This window comes from Triturus cristatus, chromosome 6 (assembly GCF_964204655.1).
Source record: "Triturus cristatus chromosome 6, aTriCri1.1, whole genome shotgun sequence".
In the NCBI taxonomy this organism is placed as follows: Eukaryota; Metazoa; Chordata; class Amphibia; order Caudata; family Salamandridae; genus Triturus; species Triturus cristatus.
The window spans coordinates 1656833106-1656858999 of record NC_140589.1 but is presented as its reverse complement, the minus strand read 5'-3'; the positions used below and the strand labels follow the sequence as shown (position 1 = coordinate 1656858999).

Sequence of the window (25894 nt, the reverse complement as noted above, 5' to 3'; positions counted from 1 at the left end):
TGCCTCTAAATGCTCTACATTCATCCGACAGTTCTAGTTTCTGTGCAGGGTATCTAGGGGCGTTGAAGTGTAGGACTTTATGGATCGTGCAGGCAATTTTTAAATAAATCTTTACCGCATATGGAAGCCAGTTTAGATTTTTTGGATCAGAAGTGTTGTGATTGCTTCTTTTAGAACCTGTAGTGAGCCTAGCAGCAGAGTTAAGAGAGGCCCTAAGCTTAGATATGGGTAGACCGCAGAGGGATGCACTTCCAAAGTCCAACCTGGAAATCACTAGGGCAAGAACAGCTGACTTGAAGTCATAAGGGGGTATGAGGTGTCTCATTTTTCTTAAGATGTTCATGTGGAAGTTTGCTCCTTTGGTGGCAGAGCTGATGTGATCCTGCATGTTCAGGTTCTTATCAATCAAGTATTATTCTCAGTGATCTCATTGAATTAATAATGTGTGTTAAGCTGTTAAGAGCTGTTATTTGTTTAATACATTCTGCGATGTCAGGTTAGTGTTTGGGTGGGGCAATTAGGAGGAATTTTGTTAAGAGTGTTTAGTTTGAGGTGGTTCCTGGTCAGCCAGTTTTGTTTTTTTTGTAAGGTTTTGTTAAGAGACCTACTATCTTCAGGGAAGAGATGTTCAAGTACAGTTGGGTGTCATCTGCATACATGTAATAGTAGATGTTAGATGAATTTAACAATTCAGTTAAAGGCTCCATGAACAGGTGGAAGAGAGTGTGTGAGAGCGAGGAACCCTGTGAGACCCCCTAATGTGACCTGTGTAGGGTTGGATAAGGAAATATTGACCTTGATTCTTTGAGTTCTGTTGTGGAGAAAAGAAATGAACAAGTTAAGAACGGACCCTGATAGCCCCATCCTACGTTCAAGTAGGTCTAGGAGGCTGTCATGTTTGACCGTATCGAAGGCTGACAAGAGGTCGAGGAGGATAAGAAGACAGGATTCCTTCTGGCCTATCATTTTAGCACATCATCAACTATGTGTGTGAGAGCTGATTCAGTACTGTGTAGCTGATGGAAACTGGATTGGAATTGGTCTAAGAGACTGAATTGTTTAATGCGATTGCATAGGTGTACATGGACACATTTCTCAAGGAGCTTCGCCAGGGTCTGAATATTAGAAATCGTGCGGAAATTGTTTAGGTCTGCGTGATCCACCATGGGTTTTTTCATAATAGGGTTAACCTGCCCTGCTTTACGGCAGTCAGGGATCTATCCTTGAAGTAGTGAGACATTAACTATCTTGGTCCAGACAGGGAGGAGGGACATTTTGATTTCACTGAAGACATTCGCAGGTAGAAGGTCGCTAAGGTGATTTGAGGGTTTTAATGCTGTTAGGATTTTGAGAAAGGCGCTTGCATCAAAGGCTTTGAAAATGCTCCATGAGGCATTGTTTTTGGGGGAGTGAGCTAAGAGATCTGGTGGCTCAGGATCTGGGGTAGAGGGGTGCTACTATGAGGTGTGAAAGGAAGGTGCTTCCAAGTTGTCCACAGATCTCTTTTGATCTTATTTGTCTTTTCCATAAAGAAGGAGGCAAAATCCTCATAGTTTGGCTGTGGATTAGAATCTGTAGGGGAAGGGTTGGGTTGTCTATTGGATTCTAGCTTGACAAGTTCAAACATTTTTTGGGGACGATTTCTAGCTTTATCTAATTGATTTCTAAAGAATTTCGCCTTCAAACTTCTGATACGTTTGTTGTAATGATCTCAGGTGTTTACGGTGTTCAAGGGACGGTGAGAATCTCCATGATCGTTCAGTTAGTCGAGCGTACGTCTTTCTGCATTTAGGCTGCCATTGAACCATGATTTGGATTCCTTGGTGGACATTTTGTTTCAGCTGTAAGGCTCATCATTGTTCATGTCATCTTCATTGGTTCATCAGCCAAGGTCCCAATGGCATTCACCGCCTTCTACTGAGAGTTTCGCTGTCCCTGGGATGACTGGCACACCTTTATGAAGTGGGTAATAATTTTTCCACATCCTGAGTGTTTCTTTCCACTGGCTGGGCATTCACCTACATGTGGAAACAGTCTACCACAACGGTTTCTGGTGGCCTTCTCCCTTTGGCGTGGTGTCTGATCCCATCTGGTATATGGGCTCACTCTCAATGTGCTTATAGAGGGCTGCTTCCATGTGTGAGGCCCTTGCCTTTGAGTGTTCCTTCCAGTGTCTGAGGGTTAAGATATCCTGCGTCGACTTGCCTGGCTGCTGCATTTGTTCTCGTAATTTGGCTGACGCACAATTCTGCATAAATTGCACCTGGATGTTCTCTGTTTCATCATGTAGGGTGCACATTCTGGTGAACTCCTTCAATCGGGCGTAGAAGGCATCCGAATAGTGGCGCAGCCTTGTTGAGCTTGGAGCAGGAAGAAACACTCATAGTCTGATCTGACCATGGGTTCACAATGATTGTTGATGACTGTTACGATTATGTTGTATGTGAACGGTGGGTCCTTTTCATGCTAGGTTGCGTGATTGTTTGCATATGTCCTCTCCTGACAGGTGTAAGAGTAATAGGTGCGTCACTTTTGACTTTAAAGCTGGTTGCTGCAAAGTAGGTATTGAACCTCTCAATCCATAGTTCCCACTTTGGTGCATGTGCCAATGGTGGTCTGTGACAATAAACTTCTGTTCATTGACTGGAATGGAGGGCATGGTACATGCATGTCAGGTACTCTGCTCTTGCCCTTTATTTTGGCATAGGACAGCTCACTTCTTACCACAGATCATGCACAGGTGCCTAGAGGTGGGGATTTATTCACCACTCTTGCTATCTGCTTTATGTGGTGCTGTGCTGTACATGCGCCTCTCACCTAGGCAGAGACTCATGCTGGCAGTGAACTGTGTGGGGTATTCGGCATGGGCTTGAATGTCTTGGATCTCTCTGCACTTGTGCCCTTTCATTTCATATCTCTATATGCAGTTGCTCCGCTTTTATTCCACATACCACCATCCAAAGGTGAAATGCTGCTACTCCAACACATGCCTCCCTGTGGATGGCGGGTGCATGTCTTCGTCTCCATGGGGTGTTAGAAGGAGGCAGCTGCCACACCCTTGAGCATGATGTAGATCATTGACCACCCTTGCGGGCAGGCAAGAGCTAGGCACCATCCACGACCAACTACGCTCATGCTGTTCTTGCAGCCACTAAAGTACCATGTGCTTCTGGATGCAGCCAGCTACTTCTGCGCCACTTGTCAGACATTGTAGCCCAACTGGTGGTTCAGGCTTAGGTTGTGGGCTGTCCCCCGGACCTTGTTGCCATTTATGTGGCGTCTGCGAAAAGTGGAGACAAGCACGATCAGGACACAGCAGTGCCCATAACTAACTTACTTAGCCCTGTAGCATAAGGGTACTATTTATTATGGACAAACATGTCATCAGGACTCATGGATCCCCACAGTGGGCGGCATCTGCCCCAGGGCCGGCCTTGGGCATGGGCGAGATGGGTCCAGGCCTGGGCGTCAATATTCTGAGGGGGCAGCAGGAAGCTGCCTGACTAAATGTTATGCAAACAGCAGCTCGTCCATCCCACTTGGTCTTCAATCAGGTCCTGTTGAAGAAAATGTAATCAGCCCTTAATGAACCTCAGAGTAATTGTTAGCACCCCATCAACCCCCTGCCCTCCTCCGGCTTTCCTCGCACCTCTTGGTGTCACACTGCAACAATCCCCATCTCCCACACCAAGCGCCACATTTTCTTTCGGCCCAGGGCTCTGTCCTGATCAATCCTATTTAGTGGTGTGTCATAAGTAGTAATCCAGCATTGCACATGCACAACACTACAAAGGGTGGGCAATTATTTGGTCAAGAAATATTATTTCTTAATGAGGCTGTATGTAAGGCTTTAGCCAGGGTTTGTAGTTTATTGTGATACGCACCTGCCTCATTAAAGGAACCCTTTTCACATATTACATGCCCGATAGGGAATTAAAAGCCAATTTTCCCAAGCTCGCGCGTATGTTCAAATCTTGGCGTGTATGTACTTTTGCAAATGTTTAGTATAGACACAGAATGAGAGGTCTATGAATGCAAAGAAGAATACACAGAACTGGAAATTTCAGCATAACGCAAAATTCCCACTGGCTTTCCAGGTATTGGCAAGTTGTTCTCAATGTGTCATACAAGGCGCTAAAGGTTACACGCAGTCGCAGGTACACTGCAAACGTGACACACGCAGCCATACATATAAAACTTGGAAGCTGTGCACTTCTCCTTCTGGGGCATCACTGGCAGCGTTTATATCAGAGTGTGGAGGCGCAACAGAACGTCTGCAGCTGTAAAAAAAAAACACTGTCTCCCTTACAGAGGATAACCTCCGATCACGGTGCTAGACTGCACAGTGAAAGGGTACCAGGACCGCTGAACAGTGCCCCAGGACCCGTCAGACTAAAGCGCCCACCGAGAAACATGGCGAGCAACAGAGCCTGGGAGTGATCTGCGCATGCGTGGGCGCATGCCCCATGCCTTGTGAGGAAACACGCTTACGGAGGTCTGAAAAAATAGATGTATGTATACTAGCAATGGTGAGCGTGTGCAGCCTGAGACGCTGAAGGAGTTGCTTGAGGCACACGGGACAGCCAGGGGAGACCCGGGGACACCCCGTACAGGCGGGAGAGCGTGAGCCAGCACCAGCGACCCACCGCCGGGCTCCTGCACCTCCGGGCGGTGCGTGGCTCCTGCACCCCAGCCGGTGCGGCTTCTGGACTCCCAGCTGATGCACCGCTTCGGTTCCCCGAGCCGAACCGAGGCTGGTTGCTGCTCTCACAGGAGGATGGAAGGATTCGCCGGCAGCTTGGGTAAGAAGCCCGTCTCTGCTCCTGCGCCGTGCTTTGTTAGTGGGGCTGCCAGTCTCTGCAGTGTGAGCAATGTGAGCTTCAGCCCCACAGTTATCACCACTGACATATGCACCGACCGCGATGGTTGCGGGGAATCCCCCCTATTCCGCCCCTGGAGTTTAACTGCCTGGCGAACTTGTGGTGCTCTTCGCCCACTCGCAGTTGGGTTTGGCTGCTGAGCCTCAGGGGTGGCCGCAGCAGCACCGGCAGGGCATGGCAGCTGTAAGGGTGGCAGGCGTGGGCAGCAGCAGGGCTGGGGAAGCGCCTCGTTTGAGTTAAAGACAATCGCAGCAGCAGAGCGGGTAGAAAAAGACTACAGCAGTACTGGCAGGCGTGACCGCAGGGTGCAGTGACAGCATCAGTGACCGCAGCACGAGTGATAGTCTGGCAGCAGATATGGCATAATGGTTCGGTGACAGCAGTAGCAATGGAGCGATGCCGTAGGTGCATCACTGACCGCGGGGGGACTGACGGAATGCACGAGTGGCATTAGTAGGCACCACAACGGCAGCAAGGGTGCAGCATGGTACGGGTGACAGCGCCACGCCCCTGTGCCGCCGCTCTATGCAGAGACGGGCTGCACACTGTGCCAATCTCACGCTGCAGTCACTTGGGAATCCCCAGGATCCTGCTGTTGCTGCTGGTTACCACCACGGGTTAATACATGCGTGAAACGCCCATTTTCATTGTTTGCAGGGATCCGGCCTTCTCAACTATACTTCGGTATAGGGTTTATAACATACATATATTTATATAATTGGATGCCAATGGTTCACGATTCTTCGTATCTGCTTCTAGTTTGTGCCTTCAATATTGTCCAGATAGAGAATGTTTATATTGGCAGCACACTGCGTTCACTGGTAGTCTTTGAGGCGTTCTTCCCTTGTGGGAAATTATATTGTTCTATTTTTTTTAACATTGACACTTGATAACTAGCTTTTCCAATCTCGTCATGTCCGGTTGGTTTGTTTTAGCCAGAAGACGAGATAGCGTTTTCTGGTATGGCTTAAAATGAGCAGCTTGTGTGCTAAATGATGGAGCTACGCGCTTAGCAATGGAAAACGAAAGTCTCCTTTTATGAAAAATATCACCTCAGCAAGAGAGTCCACTGATAAGTCGTGAGAGTTTGAAGTGTGCGTGGGAAGTTGTGTGCAAGTTTTGCCGGTTTGGTAAATAAAGTAAATGGTATGTCTGCTGTATCAGCAAATAAGACATTTGTATGAACATATGTTTTATTTGTTACGTTTCTAGCAACTGCAAAGTATCATGCGAAGTCGTCAGTGATCTACCTTTTCACATATTTATTCTCCGTTGACATAAAGAAAGCTATTTGCATATACTTTTCACTTGGCATTTGTGAAAGTGACGCTTCAGGTGCATATTTGTATGCAAAGCTCAACATAGTGCGCAAAGCCATTTTGAATTGTTTACCTCTGTTCCTGTGGTTAATCCTTTTGGCATACATACAATTCATGTGAATAAAAACGGTTTGATGGGTTAGTGTTCTGCAAATCGAGCAACCACGAGGTAAGTGCTGCCCTTCTTATGACATCTAATTTGAAGGCCAAACAATATCCCTCAGTGACTCTGTCTTGAAAACAGGAGACTATTCTTGGAGTTCCTGTTAGGCATTCCTCTGACCCATGATTCTGTTTCTTTCATTTTAGGTCTGGGTTGTGACAGTGCCGCTGCCAAGTAGACGTTTGCTTACAATATGCTTAGAGTGGGAATTTGGTCCTCGCCGTTCATTGTTTTTATTCGACCAGCCTCTTTCAGCCATTGGCTTGAGAGCTTGTCAACCACCTATTGGCTCAAACCAGTGGAGTATTTATCTCTCGCCAAATGCTGTCTGCAGTTTGGTTGTGTTCTTTTTCTTTCCAAGTACTTGTATTGACCTGCATGTGGGGCTTCTTTACGTTCTTATCCTCCCTGTGGGCTCATGCTGGCTCACTCCCATGTGTCCTGCTCTAATGTGCTAATACTGCAAGTGTTTGAACTGCCTGGATGGACACCCTGGCCCTCCTTATTGATTTCCAGATGGCTTTGGACACAGTTTCGTGGTCATTTTTGGTAGCTGTACCCCAACGTGCAGGCTTTGGGTTCCCCATACGCATACATTTGGGTCTCCTATGTATAGCCCTACTACACCAAGTCTGTGTTAATGGACTCCGATCACGGCTATTCGCGAACCTCAGAAGCACTCAGCAGGGTTTGTCCTCTGCCCCCTTTATTGTTTACACTCGCCTTAGAGCCTTTGGCACACCTGATCAGGTGTGACGCTGGGATCCGAGGATGGCAGTGGGAGGGTGGCGTGGAAGACCGCACTGCCCTTTATGTGGACTATGTCTTGTTTTTTCTCGGCAACCCCCAGTCGTTGGGCCCCAGATGCCTTGAGATTCTTTGCCTCTATGAGGAGGTCTCCGGGGCAATATCTGCAAGTCGCTCTTGGTGCCGGTCACGGGAGACATGGCTGGGCAGCTTTGGTGCCCAGGGATGCCAGTGCATCGATACTTCTTCAAGTGCCTTGGTGTCCACATCTCTTGCCTCCCTGACTTGCCCTGGTTCCTCAGTTTTTAACCCCTCGCATTGGCCTTGGAAAGGGACTTGCACAAGAGGAGCCACCTGCCGCTGAAGCTGATGGGACGTATTGCATCTCTCTGACTTGGTGAATGTCCCCCATCCAATCTCTCGTACATGGTTTCAGTGATTGACCTAAAAAATGACAACCTTCTTTTAGGTGGGTGGCGGCACCGAGTAGCCTTTTCCTCAGCGAGGAGGTTTTCATTCGACGAAGGCCTCAGTATGACTGACATATTTGTGTATTACCTTGCTGCACACTTAGTCCTGGTGAATGAATGGTTTACAGGGGGACGGGATGATCCCAGTTATTGTCTCAAACTGCACCTCATAGGCCTTGATGGTCGTCTTGGTCTGCTTTAGTACTGACCGATTTTCCCTGCTACTTCCTCCTGTACCCGGGAGATGCTAAGATGCTGGGGAGCAGCCTTGTGCTATGTCTGCTGGAACCAACGCATTACTGGTATGATACCGCTGTGGCAGGTGACCTGGCTCCGGCAGGTGTTGGAACTCCACGGGTTCAACCCATGGGACAGAATAGCGATTACATACTTGGAAGTTGTTTCCCGGGGGGAGACATTGATATCCTTTCAAGAGATGAGAAACGAATACTGCCTCGCCCAAACGTAATTTTTGTTATCTCCAGTTACGTCATTCCTTACTTGTCTACATCCTGGAAGATACCCAGATCCTTGAATATAGTCCTCTTGAGGCGAAGTTGTTAATGGGGAAAATTGGGTAAGGGAGCAATCTCCACGATCTATTGCTCCTTGATAATTTTTGCACCTTATCACTTACCCCATCTGAGGAACAGGTGGGAGGGCTGGGTGAATGAAGTGGAGAAAGACGATTGGCTGGAGGCTTGCCTGGCCTGAGTGAACTGGTGATTCATCGCGGCGTTGGATGGTCCAAATCAATTATCTACTTGCAACATATCTGACCCCCCAGCGATTACAGCAGATGGGTCAGGTGGACAGTGCCAAGTGTGTGAGATGTTCCCTCCCAGCCACCGACTTCTTCCATATAGTGTGGTCCTGCCCAGCCTTGTCATCCTTTTGGAGCGGGGTGGGACGTGAGATCTGAGGTTTTGGGCCATCACATTGATTTGGCTCCTCGGGTGGCCATACTGGGTCTTCTAGAGAAGGTGGTGGGACCAAGGTCTGAAAGGGCTGTCGTAGGAGTGATCTCATTGATGGCCAAACGTGTCATTGCACGAGCCTGGAAGCAGCTGGATTCCCCTTCTCTGGCACTCTGGAGGAAGGGAGGAGACTGGTGTACGCACCAGGAAAAGCCTCACTATGAAGCAAGGGACTGTCTGTGCATAAACATGAGAGGATATGGGGCGTGTGGTGGGCGTATCATGGACTTCTGATGTAATGATGTTACTGATTACCAGTGTGATTGTCCCATGCTATGATCTGATATGAGAAGCAGTGTTGTTTTGGGAATGTTGGTGGATGCTGCCACACACTATTAAACTTAATACATTTTGTTTATTAAAATACTGCAAGTGTTAGCACATTAATATCCCAGACCTGTTCGTTTTTGCTAGGGTTTGTTTATGCAGTCTTAATCACAAGTGTTGAGTGAGCGAATGGTTTGTATGCAAATTGCTTGGTTGCAACACTGGTCAATGTGTTTCTGTATGAAACCCCAATGGACTGTCAGCCATTTCCAACTTGCTTTCCCCACTCATTCCTTATGTTGGCAAATCCACAAGTCGAAGCTACACGAAGACTCTAAAAGTATGAAGTCACCCACCTCTGAATGTCAAGATAGTGTCTAACAGTAGGTGGTTTGTGCTTCCTTCAATTGTAGCAACAGGGGCCACCTCTTACTATGAGTTTCTTCGTAGGGGCACAGGACATAATATAATAAAGCCTTTCTAATTTAAAAAGGCCAGATTTGACAGAGAAGTGGATCATTTTAGGGGTGTTATGAACCCCACTGCACTGGGCTCATGGACAAGTGGGGTTCCTGTAACTCCAGCCACTTCCCTCCCATGCACTAACATTGATAGGGAGGCATGGAAAAGGCTGTATTTATTTTAATATGGAAAACACGGGAAAAGCAGGTTGTTGGACCTGTCAGCCCTAGGGTGGTCTCCCCATCTATTTTTGATCGTGCCTCATTTTTTCCACCCTCATTTTGATGTTGGACTTAGGTCTCCGGGCGCCTTTTCATTGCCAATCAGTGTTAAGGTGCAGGTGCTCCATTCTCCCAAGATGGCTGCCACAGACCCCTGCTACTGCAGAGTTGGCTTTCATAGTAGCACCCTAGCTGCCAGGAGCTGGCTGGAACCCCACAACAATGTTGCGACACCAGCCCGCCTTTTTTGTCCCATAGGTATAATGGGGAAGCTCCTGGAATGTGCTGGAACCTTCTAGAAGGGAGGTGTGGTTTTACTTTTGCCGCCTTGGCTAGAGGTCACCTGACCTAGGGCTACTTAAGTGAGGGGGGGAACTTTTTCTAGTCAGTTGGCCAGTGGGGTAAAGCAGAGCTGGAGAATCCACGCAGGAGTGTAGGCGGTAGGACCTAGCCAGGGACTTATGCCTCTGAGAGTGACAGGATTTAGGTGCTGCCTCTTAAGTGAGTGAGGGATCCTGTGAAACCCACTGATCTTGCCCAGCAGTAGGAGGACCCAGAGAACCTCTGCCCAGCCTGACTAGGAAGGACCTAGTCGCCAACTCATTCCCTACCCCCCAGGAACAGAACCCCCAAGGGCGCCAGATACATCTGCGCCATCAAGACTTTCTAGAGCAACTGATTGCAAGAACTGAATGCTGAGACTGCGTGTCCAGACTGAACCTTGAAACTACATGCCTAACCGATTGTGGTATCGCTGAGGATCAACCAGGTCTTAGCGCTGCGACCCCTGCGCTCCCTGACCTGGCCTGGGATCCCCGGCAACGTGCTCCGTTGAGCGCGGAGCTCCCCAGCTTAATTTGAGCCCCCCCCTGTGGCGTGGAGGCTGAAGCGCGCTCGCGGCGGCGGCCCGGAGGCCGGAAGAGTGCCCCTCATCGTCACAAGGCCCGAGGAGAAGCCCGGGGCCCCGTCGCTGCCGTCGCAGCTGTGATGAAGGTGCGTGAGGCCGTGGCCGGCCCCCGTCGCAACAGGAGCCGGTGTGGACGCCCCCCGACGTCGAGCAAGGTAAGCCCGGAGGCTTGGGACTGACCCCGGTGTGCCCCCTACAGGCTGGGAGCCACACCGCACCCTGAGCCCGGGTTCCCTCTCCGTGGAAGTCCCCTGGTCACCACGACAGAGAGACCCCTCCGAAGGATTCGCCCCTTGTTCCCCACTGACTTTTCAGAAACTCTGTGTCTCACGAACTGCACCGGAGTACGAGAGGCTCGCTCCGTACGACTCGTTGTGCTCCGTGAACTGCTCCGTTCTGAAGTATTCATTGCTACTTATTACGAGTAGCGCTCTGTTCTAAATGCTCCGTTCTGAAGTATTCACTGCTATTGATTACGAGTAGCGCTCTGTTCTAAATGCTCCGTTCTGAAGTATTCATTGCTATTGATTACGAGTAGCGCTCTGTTCTAAATGCTCTGTTCTGAAGTATTCATTGCTATTGATTACGAGTAGCGCTCTGTTCTAAATGCTCCGTTCTGAAGTATTCTTTGCTATTGATTACGAGTAGCACTATGTTCTAAATGCTCCGTTCTGAAGTATTCATCGCTATTGATTACAAGAAGCGCTATGTTCTAAATGCCCAGTGCTGAAGTATTCACTGCTTACTGATTACGAGTAGCGCTATGTTCTAATGCTCTGCTCGGAAGTATTCACTGTGTGCTAGTTACGAGTGGCGCTATGTTCTAATGCTCTGCTCTGAAGTATGCACTGCGTGCTGGTTACGAGTGGCGCTATGTTCTAATGCTCTGCTCTGAAGGATTCCCTAATTAGAGGTTACGAGGAGCGTATGATCGTAGGCTCTCCTCAGAAGTCCAGGGCTCAGTTATTACGAGTGGCGCTACAATCCCCAAACCCTACCACGGGGAGTAAGATATACAAGGGTGGCCTAGAGCCTGCAGGAAACATACTGGTGAATATCATACTGGTGAATATGGTGCTGGCGGATTAAACGCTGACATAAGTGAATTGCCATTGTCATCTCATGACCTGCACGTATTTCTCATTAACTGCATTTATATCTCATGAAGTGCATTTGTATCTTATGAATTGCTTTGTTATCTCATGAACTGCATTTATCTCGAACTGCTTGGATAAACTTGAGTTATTTGCATAAATCTCTACAGTGTGGCGTCCCTTATTGTGTGCGTTCCTGGCTTCAGTGGATGTGCGGGTTGTATGGTCGCTTTACACACAAGCCTTTGGGTGCCCCAGCCGCTCGTGTCACGTTACCCCCTTAGGGCCTGGAGACCCCAGGTCTTACATTGTTGGCGAGCGGTGGGATATTAGGACCTGTGACCATACAGCACCCTTCCGTGAAGCGAAGGGCGCCACAATTAAACGCCTGTTGTTTCAAAGCTCTGCAACTATTATTTGCTGTATTTATTGATTCCACTGTCCAGGCTGAGAGTGTAAAAGAATCCTGGTTAGCTGGTAACTGTCACCCATATCCTAGGAATTTCTTCCTTAGTATCTAGGTCCCCACCTGTCAAGATGGAATTCCGGTTAGCTGACCTCGAGGGGTACTCGGTGAAGCAACTGAGAGAGTTTGGGCAGGGGATGGGGATGCCTGGGGTGCGGAGGGCCGAAGGACCGGAACTCCGTACCGCCATAAGGGCATGGGTAGAGGCCCACCCAGAAGGGAGAGAGGATGAGGGACAGGAGGCGCCAGATGCACCTCAGGAGGAGAGCGCCCAGGAAGTACTAGACATACTTAATGTGGATATGTCTGAAAATGTGCCCCCAGGGAGACGTTCTGGGGCCAGTAGTAGGACAGGGTCTAGGAGGAGCGCGTCTCCAGAGGAGTACGAGGACAGAAGGGAAGAGAGGCAATTAAAGTGGGAGCTAGCGAAATTGGAACATGAAAGAGAAAGAGAGAACAAGAGATGGGCAATGGAGGAAAAGAAGCTGGCGCACGAGCTTCAGCTGAAAGAGTTGGAGCTGCGCGCCCTCCAATTGAATGCGTCCAATAAGGACAATGGTGGCAGCATACCTAAAGAGTCTCACGAGTCAAAATTCTACCTACCATAGGAAGTCATTGCCAATTACACAGTGGGGGACGACATTGCTAAATGGTTGGAGGCATACGAGGTAGCCTTGACTGCCCATGGGGTACCCGATAGTAATTGGGGAGGTGGTTTATATCGGTATATACCTCCCAATGTCAGGGACACCCTGCTATATTTGGCCAAGGCGGATCAGGTCAGGTATGCCCCCATGAAAGAGGCTTTACTGAAGAAATTTGGTCTTAACCCCGAGAGGTACAGGCAGAAGTTCCGTGGCAGCCATAAGCTGTCCACACAGACATGGGTGGATTTTTTAGATTATGCGAGAAAGGCACTAGATGGTTGGGTGCGTGGCAGCGAGGTGCAGGACTACCAAGGGGTGTACAATCTTTTTTTACGGGAGCACTTCTTGGATAAGTGCTTTCCGGAGCTGCGCCAACATCTGGTGGACCGCAAGTTGATGGATCCCCGTGAGCTTGCGTAGGAGGCAGATATTTGGGTGAGCACCCGGGTGTCTCACAAGGGCCCCGGGGGAGATGGCTCGAAAGGCGGACAGGGTTTCCCCCAGAAGAAAGAGGGGGGGAGATAAAAAGGTGGAGTTCTCTAAAGGCCCCTAAAATAAGTTTGGGAAGGGAGTAGGAACCCCACCCCCGTCCAATTCCATAAGACCCACTTACCTTGACAGGAGTCAGCAGCCAAGGATTATGCGGTGCTACGAATGTGGGGAGATTGGACACTACAAGGGAGATCCCAAGTGTCGCAAGCGACCCCCAGCCCCAACGGGTGGGAAAAGTCCCGGGGTGAGTAGTATAGCGCTTGGGGTGGAGCTGCCCTTAGATAGGGAAGGGGAGTGGACAGGCCTGACCCTGGTTTCACTCGGGGATAGAGAGGTGGTCCCCGTAGTGTCCCTGCCCCCGAACACTGGTAAATATCAACAGAGGGTGAGAGTTAACGGGGAGGGGGTGGAGGCTCTGAGGGACACAGGAGCCAGCATGACCACCGTAGTGAGGCGGCTGGTGTCCCCAGACCAAGTAGTCCCCGAGGAGTTCCATCCGGCCGTATTGGCTGACGGCAGTGTGAGTCACTATCCCGTGGCTCGTGTTCCATTTGAGTGGGGAGGAGTCAAAGGCCTACTAAGAGTTGCGGTGAGCCCTGCCTTGCCTGTGGGGTGCTTGCTAGGGAACGACCTGGAGCACACCAAGTGGAAAGATGTCGAGTTTCGAGCTCACACCGAGATGCTGGGATTACCAGGGTGGACTTGCGTAGTCACGCGGTCCATGGCTGCCCAGCATGGAACTCACCCTGGGTTGGAGCCTGGAATTATGGCCCAACCCAACACCAGAAGAGGAAAGAAGAAGGTGGTAGAGGACACGCCCCGTGAGATGGATGGGGAGGCCGCAGAGGTGCCCCCGGAGTCCGTGGAGGTGGATGTCGTTCCCGTGGAGGACTTGCCGACCCTTGCTGACTGGCATGTGGGAGGAGGGCCTACCCGGGAGGAATTTTGTCAGGCACAAAGGGCGTGCCCCACGCTTGAAGGCATGCGGCGACAGGCCGAAGCCCAAGTGGCCAGTCAGGAGATGGGAGTATATCATGTGTATTGGGAGGATGGTCTCCTATACAGTGAGCCCAGGGTGCCGGTACATGGATCTTCGAGGGCCATAGTGGTCCCCCAATGTCACCGCGCCTTCCTGCTGGAGTTAGCGCACGAGATACCCTTAGCCGGACATCTGGGTCAGGACAAAACCTTTGCACGGTTGGTCCCTCATTTTTATTGGCCCAGGATGAGAATCACCTCAGACACCTTTTGCAAGACCTGTAAGTCTTGTCAGGCAAGTGGCAAGACTGGGACTAAATTGAAAGTCCCATTGGAACCGCTCCCCGTGGTCGGGACCCCTTTCGAGAGGGTCGGTATTGATATTGTTGGGCCATTGGACCCTCCGACCGCAGCGGGACACCGGTTCACTCTGGTTTAGGTGGACCACGCCACAAGGTACCCAGAGGCTATTCCTCTGAGGACCATCACTGCACCGGTGGTGGCGCGGGCACTATTGGGGATTTTTACCCGAGTGGGATTCCCCAAGGTCGTGGTGTCGGACAGGGGCACGAATTTCATGTCGGCCTACATGCAGGCCATGTGGAAGGAGTGTGGAGTGACCTACCGGTTCTCCACTCCTTACCCCCCCCAGACTAACGGACTTGTAGAGCGCTTCAATAAGACATTGAAGTGTATGATCCGAAGCCTGCCAGAGGGCTTGAGGCGTAAATGGGACGTCCTCCTCCCCTGCTTGTTATTCTCCTACCGGGAGGTACCGCAGAAGGGAGTCGGGTTCAGCCTGTTTGAGTTGCTCTATGGCCATCCCGTTAGGGGTCCCCTCAGTTTAGTGAAAGAGGGGTGGGAGAAGACTTCGCAGAAGCTTCCCCGTGACATTGTCAGCTACATGCTGGCGTTCCGCAGCCAGATGGCCAAGCTGTGGAAGGCGGCCTCAGAGAACCTGGAGGCTAGCCAGACCGTGATGAAGGAATGGTATGACCGCAACACTCGAACGGTCGAGTTGGACGTTGGACAGAAGGTGTGGGTCATGGAACCTGGGGAGCTTTGTGCCCTCCAGGATCGGTGGACTGGTCCGTACGACATTGTGGAGCGACGAGGCCAGACCACATACGTAGTGGATTTGAAGACCCCCCGACAGCCCCTCAGGGTGCTCCACGTCAACGGCCTGAAGCCGCACCATGAGCGATCAGAGCTTGCTCTCCTGATGGTGATGGATGGGAGCGAAGAGGAAGAGAGTGAAGCTCTTCCTGACCTTCTAGCGGTACAAGAGAAGGATGGTTCGGTGGAAGGTGTAGTCCTCTCCCCATCCTTGACCCCAGAGCAACAGAGGGACTGCCGCCATGTCCTGGGACAGTTCGCCTCGTTCTCCCTCACGCCTGGAATCACTCAGCTGTGTACCCATGATGTGGACACAGGGGACAGCCCCCCGGTGAAGAACAAGTCTTACCGGCTCTCTGACCGAGTGAAAGATGGCATCCAGCGTGAGGTGGCAAAGATGCTGGAGCTAGGGGTGATAGAACCTTCCAGCAGCCCGTGGGCTAGTCCAGTGGTGTTGGTGCCGAAAGCGGCCCCACCGGGTACGACGCCGGAGCTTCGGTTCTGTGTGGACTACCGGGGGTTGAACTCTGTCACGAAGACAGATGCTCACCCCATCCCACGTGCAGACGAGCTGGTGGACCGGCTGGGAGCAGATCGGTACCTCAGCACCATTGATCTGACATCCGGATATTGGCAGATTGCCATGGCCGAATGAGCAAGGGAGAAGACAGCGTTCTCCACCCCCGAGGGCCACTACCAATTCCGAGTGATGCCCTTTGGGCTCAAACATGCTCCGGCCACATTCCAGCGGTTAGTGAATCAGGTACTATCTGGTCTGGAGTCCTTCTCAGCGGCCTACCTGGATGACATAGCTGTCTTCATTAGCACCTGGGAGGACCATCTGCAACACCTCCAGGAGGTATTGCAGGCGCTGCAACGTGCTGGCCTAACAATTAAAGCCAGCAAGTGCCAGATTGGACAGGGATCTGTCGTGTACCTGGGACACCTGGTGGGCGGAGGTAAGGTGCAACCCCTCCAGGCCAAAATAGACACCATCTTGGCTTGGGAGCCCCCCAAGACCCAAACAGAGGTCCGAGCTTTCCTCGGCCTCACTGGGTATTGCCGCCGGTTCGTCAAGGGATATGGTACCATCGTAACCCCCTTGACGGAATAGACCTCGAAGAAGCAACCTCGCAAGGTCATATGGACAGCTGCATGCCAAGAAGCCTTTGACACGCTGAAACATGCGATGTGTACCGCTCCAGTACTAGCAACACCAGACTTCAGCAAGGAATTTATTGTGCAGACCGACGCCTCAGAGCACGGCATAGGTGCGGTGCTCTCGCAACTCAACACCGAGGGCCAAGATCAACCGGTGGCCTTCATATCCAGAAGACTCCTCCCTCGGGAACGGCGATGGAGCACCATTGAGAGAGAAGCCTACGCGGTGGTCTGGGCTCTGAAGAAGTTGAGGCCATATCTCTTTGGAACTCACTTCCTCATTCAGACCGACCACCGCCCCCTTCGCTGGCTCATGCAGATGAGAGGCGAAAACCCCAAGTTGTTGAGGTGGTCCATTTCCCTACAGGGGATGGATTTTCGGGTGGAACATCGGCCCGGAGTTGACCACGCCAATGCTGACGGTCTCTCCAGGTTTTTCCGCCTTAGCGATGAGAACTCCCTAGAGGTTGGGTAGCTCTCCCCTCTTTCGGCTGGGGGGGACGCGTGTTGGACCTGTCAGCCCTAGGGTGGTCTCCCCATCTATTTTTGGTCATGCCTCATTTTTTCCACCCTCATTTTGATGTTGGACTTAGGTCTCCGGGCGCCTTTTCATTGCCAATCAGTGTTAAGGTGCAGGTGCTCCCTTCTCCCAAGATGGCTGCCACAGACCCCTGCTACTGCAGAGTTGGCTTTCATAGTAGCACCCTAGCTGCTAGGAGCTGGCTGGAACCCCACAACAATGTTGCGACACCAGCCCGCCTTTTTTATCCCATAGGTAGAATGGGGAAGCTCCTGGAATGTGCTGGAACCTTCTAGAAGGGAGGTGTGGTTTTACTTTTGCCGCCTTGGCTAGAGGTCACCTGACCTAGGGCTACTTAAGTGAGGGGGGGAACTTTTTCTAGTCAGTTGGCCAGTGGGGTAAAGCAGAGCTGGAGAATCCACGCAGGAGTGTAGGCGGTAGGGCCTAGCCAGGGACTTATGCCTCTGAGAATGACAGGATTTAGGTGCTGCCTCTTAAGTGAGTGAGGGATCCTGTGAAACCCACTGATCTTGCCCAGCAGTAGGAGGACCCAGAGAACCTCTGCCCAGCCTGACTAGGAAGGACCTAGTCGCCAACTCATTCCCTACCCCCCAGGAACAGAACCCCCAAGGGCGCCAGATACATCTGCGCCATCAAGACTTTCTAGAGCAACTGATTGCAAGAACTGAATGCTGAGACTGCGTGTCCAGACTGAACCTTGAAACTACATGCCTAACCGATTGTGGTATCGCTGAGGATCAACCAGGTCTTAGCGCTGCGACCCCTGCTCTCCCTGACCTGGCCTGGGTTCCCCGGCAGCGTGCTCCGTTGAGCGCGGAGCTCCCCAGCTTAATTTGAGCCCCCCCCTGTGGCGTGGAGGCTGAAGCGCGCTCACTGCGGCGGCCCGGAGGCCGGAAGAGTGCCCCTCATCGTCACGAGGCCCGAGGAGAAGCCCAGGGCCCCGTCGCTGCCGTCGCAGCTGTGGTGAAGGTGTGTGAGGCCGTGGCCGGACCCCGTCTCAACAGGATCGCCTGCGGACTTCGGAGCCGGTGTGGACGCCCCCCGACGTCGAGCAAGGTAAGCCCGGAGGCTTGGGACTGACCCCGGTGCGCCCCCTACAGGCTGGGAGCCACACCGCACCCTGAGCCCGGGTTCCCTCTCCGTGGGAGTCACCACGACAGAGAGACCCCTCCGAGGGATTCGCCCCTTGTTCCCCACTGACTATTCAGAAACTCTGTGTCTCACGAACTGCACCGGAGTACGAGAGGCTCGCTCCGTACGACTCGTTGTGCTCCGTGAAACTGCTCCGTTCTGAAGTATTCATTGCTACTGATTACGAGTAGCGCTCTGTTCTAAATGCTCCGTTCTGAAGTATTCACTGCTATTGATTACGAGTAGCGCTCTGTTCTAAATGCTCCGTTCTGAAGTATTCATTGCTATTGATTACGAGTAGCGCTCTGTTCTAAATGCTCCGTTCTGAAGTATTCATTGCTATTGATTACGAGTAGCGCTCTGTTCTAAATGCTCCGTTCTGAAGTATTCATTGCTATTGATTACGAGTAGCGCTATGTTCTAAATGCTCCGTTCTGAAGTATTCTTTGCTATTGAATACGAGTAGCGCTATGTTCTAAATGCTCCGTTCTGAAGTATTCATCGCTATTGATTACGAGAAGCGCTATGTTCTAAATGCCCAGTGCTGAAGTATTCACTGCTTACTGATTATGAGTAGCGTTATGTTCTAATGCTCTGTGCTGAAGTATTCACTGCTTACTGATTACGAGTAGCGCTATGTTCTAATGCTCTGCTCGGAAGTATTCACTGCGTGCTTGTTAAGAGTGGCGCTATGTTCTAATGCTCTGCTCTGAAGGATTCCCTAATTAGAGGTTACGAGGAGCGTATGATCGTAGGCTCTCCTCAGAAGTCCAGGGCTCAGTTATTATGAGTGGCGCTACAATCCCCAAACCCTACCACGGGGAGTAAGATATACAAGGGTGGCCTAGAGCCTGCAGGAAACATACTGGTGAATATCATACTGGTGAATATGGTGCTGGCGGATTAAACGCTGACATAAGTGAATTGCCATTGTCATCTCATGACCTGCACGTATATCTCATTAACTGCATTTATATCTCATGAAGTGCATTTGTATCTTATGAATTGCTTTGTTATCTCATGAACTGCATTTATCTCGAACTGCTTGGATAAACTTGAGTTATTTGCATAAATATCTACAGTGTGGCGTCCCTTATTGTGTGCGTTCCTTGCTTCAGTGGATGTGCGGGTTGTATGGTCGCTTTACACACAAGCCTTTGGGTGCCCCAGCCGCTCGTGTCACGTTACCCCCTTAGGGCCTGGAGACCCCAGGTCTTACACAGGTGACAAAGGCAATATGTTCATGCAGGCCCACCTCAGTCTGTCTGTAGTGTTAGACACAAAATATTGTGGTGCACGCTTTAATAGTTTAGCATTCTGACCAAAGTGCTGTAGGGCCCGGTGTGGTTCTTCCATCTCCTATGTGAGAAGGAATATCAGCTGGGCGATTAAAAAGTCTGATCCCTTTGAAGAATCCAATCTGAGGAATCATCTTAGTGGAAAACAAACTTAATAGTAGACGAACTGCAATAACAAACCTGTCATAAAAATTCCTTTTATGAAAAAATGCATTGCAACCCTCCTCACCCTTCCTGATCCGGACCCTAAAGCATACCTTATTCTTAACCTTACCTTAACTCTGCTTCTAAAGCTACATCTAATATTTTCACTAACTTTAGCTCTCATCTGACAGCCTTGCGTCTTTTAGTAACCATGACCTCTGTCCTACTGATGTTATACTGATGATAAAACCGAAAATAATTTTTTTTTTTAAATTGTCAAAACAGTGATCTAAAATGGATATTCATTGTAGCTACTTTTCTTCATAGCGGGTTAGTGGTTTCTCCATCTAGTTATTTCTTCACACAGCTTTCTCCAGATTCACGTAATAGACAATAACAATGTTGAATCCCACTCTCTAATTTTATTTTATTGAGCGCCTGTTTTCCCCTGAGCCCGTTTTCCCCCAAATGAGGGTGCAACCTTGCGTCGTGGGCATGATTCACTTGGCAAATGCGGGCAGTTGTCATTAATTTATACAAATATCCCAATTAGTCACTCATATGGCATGAACTGCTCAGCTGACCCTGGATTCACGTGGTGAAAAATAATATGCACCAGGAATGCATCGTCTCATCATTCTAAATTTAAAGCATTGTTACTTTTATAATTGTTATGGAGCAGTGCTCACCTGTGCCGTTAAGGGGTTAACAATACGCAAACTGTGCTATCAATTGGCCAAAAGGAGCAGTCTGTCTCGAACTACTACGCCACGATCTCTTTGTTATGAAAGCAGGTCCCACCAATTTGTCTTTTGACTCCTTGATGTCCCTCAGAAAGATATAGGTTTCCACATGCACACGACGGTGGGCCGGCCCCTAAAAGCACATGCTCAGTGTGAGGGTGGATTAAATGCCAAGCTGGGTGCTGCTCCTGGTTAATGAGTCAGTGATATCTAACCAGTCAGTATTAAATGGAAGAAAAAAAAAGGTAATTGCAGGTCACAGACGAGTAGCGACAGCACCGTGTGAATCTACAGCTTGAATACATCTTGGTTGTCAAGGGAATCTGGATGCAATCCTCTAATTTCCTTAAGGGGATGCCAGCTCCACCGTGCAACCCGGTGTCGACAACAAAGCTTAGCAATGTTTTAGTGCAGTGGTCCAAGATTGAATTAATTGTCTCACTGCCCCCACCCCATGCAGATGAAGTTAAGGAAATCACGTGGCTATCACTGGTTTATTTCCTTTACTGTTTGTCTTTTTTTTACCACTTTTGAGAATTTTTGATTGCAGTTGGCCCGCTAGATGTGACCATTTATTGTGGGGTCTTTTCGGCGGCTCGCCCAAGGCATGACCTCATTGTGCATATGAGAAAAGACAGACTAAAACAGCCACACATATTTTATCCTAGAGGAGTCTTAAAGAACATTGTATCTGCAGATGTTGACAACTAACAAACAATTTTCTAAATAAAACACAAATATACTGGAAACTCTAACAAATGAGCTAGATTGAAGTTTGTGGGTATTTAGCCGAGGAATATAGTATGCAGGACTGCAGCTTGGTCGTTTAAAAAACAGTGCATGTGCCGTGATGCAGAAAGTTTACCAGCAGTGTGTGCTGCAAACAAATCAACTCTGAAGGATGCTGATTAAGGTATTTTATATAAAGTGATATTCTTTTTTGAGTGCTAAGAAGGCGTTTTATTTAGAAATGACAAAGCTGTCATGTGCTATCAACTCAAACGATTTAATGAGTTTAGAAATTAGAGGTATTTATCCAAGATGGATTTATTTAAGAACGTTTTCCGAAAGTGAAAACCCACGCTTCTCTTGCATATTTAGGTGCACCCCCCTTCAAAACAGACAATAACAACGTCACCCAGACTCCCTTAATTAACAGCTTACTATCATCAAAAGTCTGTAAATTGAGATAACTCCGGTGTAGAAGCTACAACTCTATTCCGTTGCAAGGTGATTTCTTTTGCCATTTCTAGTATATTTCATGAGTGCTTCGGTCCAGCATGCTTCTCTCACAACACTCTGCAGCTATTATTGAGCCGTGTCCAGCCCGGCCCAGTGGGCTGACCATGTCCTAGGGCCGACATCAGGACATGTTCAAAATTGGGGTGAGGGACGCCTCTTAAATTCAGTTCCAGCTGGGACCGTCATAAATACCTCCATTAAATGTCTGTCAGCACTCCTTTTACCCAAGTCTTCTCCTGACTGGGAGCTAGCTGGAGCCTGACAAACTGATTTCTGGAAACAAAGACAATCAGCTTGTCACCTTCACACATGCTCAAGAGATCCAGCTTGATTTGTGGGCTGGCTTTTGAGTTTTCTAAGCTTTCTATGTAAGAGATATGCATGCAGTGTTACAGCATCAGATACATCTGTCTACATGAGTACATCAGCCATTCATTTAGCATTTTACTAATAACTCTTTATTACCATCCCGCGCAATGCTTTCTAGCGTCCTCCGAGTAATGAAAGATTGAGAAAAAATATAGTAATTTTCTGAATTGATGATTGGTGGGTAGCAAGCATCTGCTTAATGACAGTTCTCAACTCATGCAGCTACATTACAGGGATTATCCATACACGTTATTCAGTTTATTGTATACCCTGATATCGCATATTTACACACATGTTTACAAGGAACCACAGCTGTTGTTTCCTTCACTTTCCTCAATCCTTGCCCCGGCCTCTCCCGCCCAGCCCACCTCCCCTTCTCCTCAATGCTCTTTTGTAAAACCCGATTAATTCCACCATTTCCCCCCATATCGTAGCTTGTTTTTCAGAGACCCTCTGGCCTTTTTTTTTTGTTTGTTTAGATTTAAACAAACTTTATTGGTTTCCTCAAGATTACAACTTCCGTCATCATCAGTACACTGCATAACATAGCAATATCGACAAATGCTTCGAAGAGGCTCCGACATAGGAAGCTGTGAGACCGAGATCTACAGAGTACCAATGGACAAAGCTAACACGTGTCACCTGGAAGTGTTCCGGTTGTGGCGTCATCCATAATCCTGTTATTAGGTCTTCATCAATCTTGCCGCACCCCGCTCAACCAGCAGTTCCTTAGTTAGTCCACCTCTATGGAGGCGAGGAACCGCACAGTACTAATATCGAAGAGCAACAATGTGTGGGTGCAACACCTAGGAGAGTCCATTATCTTCAATATTTTACAATCGATGTCTCAGTGAATTCGCTTTATCCAAACCAATCTTAAAGAAAGAAGAAAAAAAAAGCAATTCCCCCCTCCCACCTCCCAGCCGCTTCCCCGAACCCAACTGCCCCCCCCTATCCCTCCCCCCTCACTGCCGGGTCACTGGAACTCAAGGTTCGTATATCTAAGTACTCACACGGCGCCACCTGCGATCTCCCTCTCTTGACCTGGGGTTTCCCTCACTCCAATGGACATTCCAGCTGTACTGGATATAGTGACTTGGGAGGCCTGTCCCGCTATTTCCTGCATCATTACCCCCCATGCTAGTAGCACCTCCGGCAACTTGGGGTCTCTCCTGGTGTTCTGTATGTGCCCCTCCTCGGCTTTGGCCCATTCCCGTAAATCTGACCTCCACTTTGCCAGTGCAGGTCCTTGCTGCGTCAACCAGTGGATTGCTATACGCCTTTTGGCTATCACTAGCCCCAGGACCAGAAACCGCCTGCTTATCTTGCGTTTCGGGTCTCGCGGTATCAAGCCCAGTAAACATACACGGGGATCCAATGCAATCGTCCAACCGGTTATCCTGGTCAGTTCTCCAATAACCGCCCCCCAGTACGTCCGGATCACTGGGCACGTCCAAACCATATGCAGAAAATCTGCTGGTGCACCACGACATCTGGGACAGTGGGGGTCCCCTCTGGCCTTATTTATGGGTTCTTTTATCTTAGTACACCAGTCCATGGCAGAGGTCCATTTTGCTACCCTAGGAGCTATGGCAGTGGTCCAGTAACACGCTATGTCGCATTAGGCCAAGAACGTGGCAATACTGACTAGTGTCCATTTGTGGCGGGGAAGATCCAGATCCTCCATTATACCTATTTCTGCCACCCTTGGGGTAAATTGCTCTGGTTGCCACAGAACCTCATTCATTATCCCCGCAATGTTGTTCCAATATATCTCTATCACGAGGTAGGACAACGCCATGTGAAAGAAATCTGCTTCTGGTGAAAAGCAGTGGGCACAGTTGGATGAGGTTTGTTTGCCGGCTATCCAGAGCCATAGGGGTGTGATATAAGTTATATGCAGATAATTAAGTTGGATCAGTTGTAGGCGAGTCAGATTGACTAGGGTGTGGGGGGCCATGTAAGCACCTCTCCAATAAGCCTTCTCGAGGGTACCCACCCATAATTCCCATCTCGTTTTAAGCAAGTCAAAGGCAGTGGAGGAGTTAATTATACGTGTTTTGTAGATTTGTGGGACACCTCCCTTCCCCAGTGGGTCTTGGAGGAGTTTGGCTTTGAGTGGGCTAAATCCTTGAAGGTCTCCATGCTCGTTCAGTTGCATGAGAGCGCATGTCTGAACTGTAAATACTTATGGAATTGGGTGGAAGAAAGGGGGTACTGGGCTTGTAGATTAGGAAGCGACTTAGTGATTGATACTTGCTAGACCTCTCCGAGAAGTGGGATCCCTATGTAGTTCCACGTGGCAAAGGCTTCTGGTTGTAAAATCTGGCTAAGCCAGCATCCAAACAATAGTAGGGGGGCTGCTGTGTGAATTTCCCATGTCAGCCCATCACCCGGAGTGCAGCCCGCCACCACTACAGGGAATATAACTTGTGACCTGCAGATCACCAGGATTTCTGCAGCGGAAGCAGTAACCTCATGATATAGCTACATAAAATACAACGTGGCCTTCCTGTTACACACTGTGCTTTGCAACAGGCACACTAACTCTTTATGCTATTTTATGATGAGTCAGACCTCTGACTAGCCCATACAGATCTCTCCAGCAAGTACTTTGATGCCACAGTTATCTTACCCTTATTATACGAAAGAGCCTGATGAGTACACTAAGATCTCTCCAGTAGGTTCTTTAACCCCATGTGGAATCTTAAAATGCAGCCGTTTGTAACAATTAGGTAAGCCAGAACAGATTTACTACAACATTTGTCCTTCTTGTCAAGTACTTTGGGACAGAGTGTTTTTTTAAAGAAAAAGGATACAGATTAATTGACTGTCAGACTTCGCCCCTCGTGACTCTTTTTAGGTCTCGCCTGGCGAAAGCAGCTCATTCGCCGCACTCGCCATAGAGAGCACCTTTTGTAATCGATTCAGCCAAAGCTGAATGCACACGCGTCCAAATGGACAAAGATGGCTGCTCTCGCCATCGGCAAAGCTAACCATGCACGCGTAGGGACAAAAAAAATGCACGTGCATGTGGACAGCACGACGCCATCTTTGTGCACACGCGCTCACATTTTTTTGTCCCTACGCGTGCATGGCGGCGTGCTTTCGCTTTCCCAGACAGGCTAAAGGGCCGGGCGGCAGTGCTGAGGAATGCGCCAAGGCGCGCGCAGCCACCGCTCTAGGTGAAGCGAGGTATTAGCTGCCCAGACCTCCATTAAAAGCTTTCTATGGGAGGGGAGAGTGCCCGAAACTCGAGACAGAGAGGCTGGCGCGGTAGCCACTTGTGCGGTTTCCTCAGGGTATGAGGCGGGAAACATTTACGCATTTATGGTAAGGAATGCATCTTGAAATTCAGGTAACAGTTAATGCCGACTGAAAGGCCTTACTGCTAGCGGCTTTATGTGCGGGGTAAATGTTATTCTGTGTATTTGCTGCATAGTGTCACGATTTTAAATCAACATGGTGGGTGCAGTTTCATCAAGTGAGCGAGAAATGTTAGACATAGTGAGAGGTGACAAAAAACATGCCTTTTCTTTGCTGACGTCACTAGTGCTTTTTGGACTGAGGACTGTCTCACAAAAACTCTCGAGCAGACAATTAAACTCTCGGAACCTTTTTTGACTTTGTGGTAAAATGACTAAGTGAGTTAATGACGAGCACGGTCAGCTACTGAAAAGCAGTCTCACAAATCCTACATTTATTATCCTAATTTCCCCCCCCCCCCAACTCCACAGATCGTAAACCCTACTCTCTACTACTCGCTCTCTACTACTCGCTCTCTACTACTCTCTCTCTACTACTCACTCTCTACTAACTCTCTATTAATCACTCTCTACTACTCTATGCTACTCTCTACTACTCACTCTCTACTACCCACACTCTACTACCCACTCTCTACTACCTACTCTCTACTAGTCTCTACTACACTCCCTCTACTATCTACTACTCACTCTCTACTACTCTACTACTCACTCTCTACTACTCACTCTCTACTACTCACTCTCTACTACTCACTCTCTACTACTCACTCTCTACTACTCACTCTCTACTACTCAC

At 49.4% G+C, this 25894-nt stretch overlaps 1 protein-coding gene across 4 annotated transcripts in view; it reads left to right on the top strand.

Moving 5' to 3' along the window:
- Positions 1-4418: 4418 nt before the first annotated feature.
- The window catches only part of EML4 (EMAP like 4), a 677127-nt gene continuing 655651 nt past the window's right edge, over positions 4419-25894 (top strand). For 2 of the 4 annotated variants that reach the window (XM_085612815.1, XM_085612808.1), the window contains exon 1: positions 4571-4802. In XM_085612815.1, the coding sequence (XP_085468941.1) occupies positions 4721-4802 (82 nt within the window). In that variant the 5' untranslated portion in view covers positions 4571-4720. Of the gene's footprint in view, positions 4803-25894 lie in introns of all 4 variants that reach the window. The other 2 variants (XM_085612817.1, XM_085612810.1) reach the window with 2 other exon arrangements.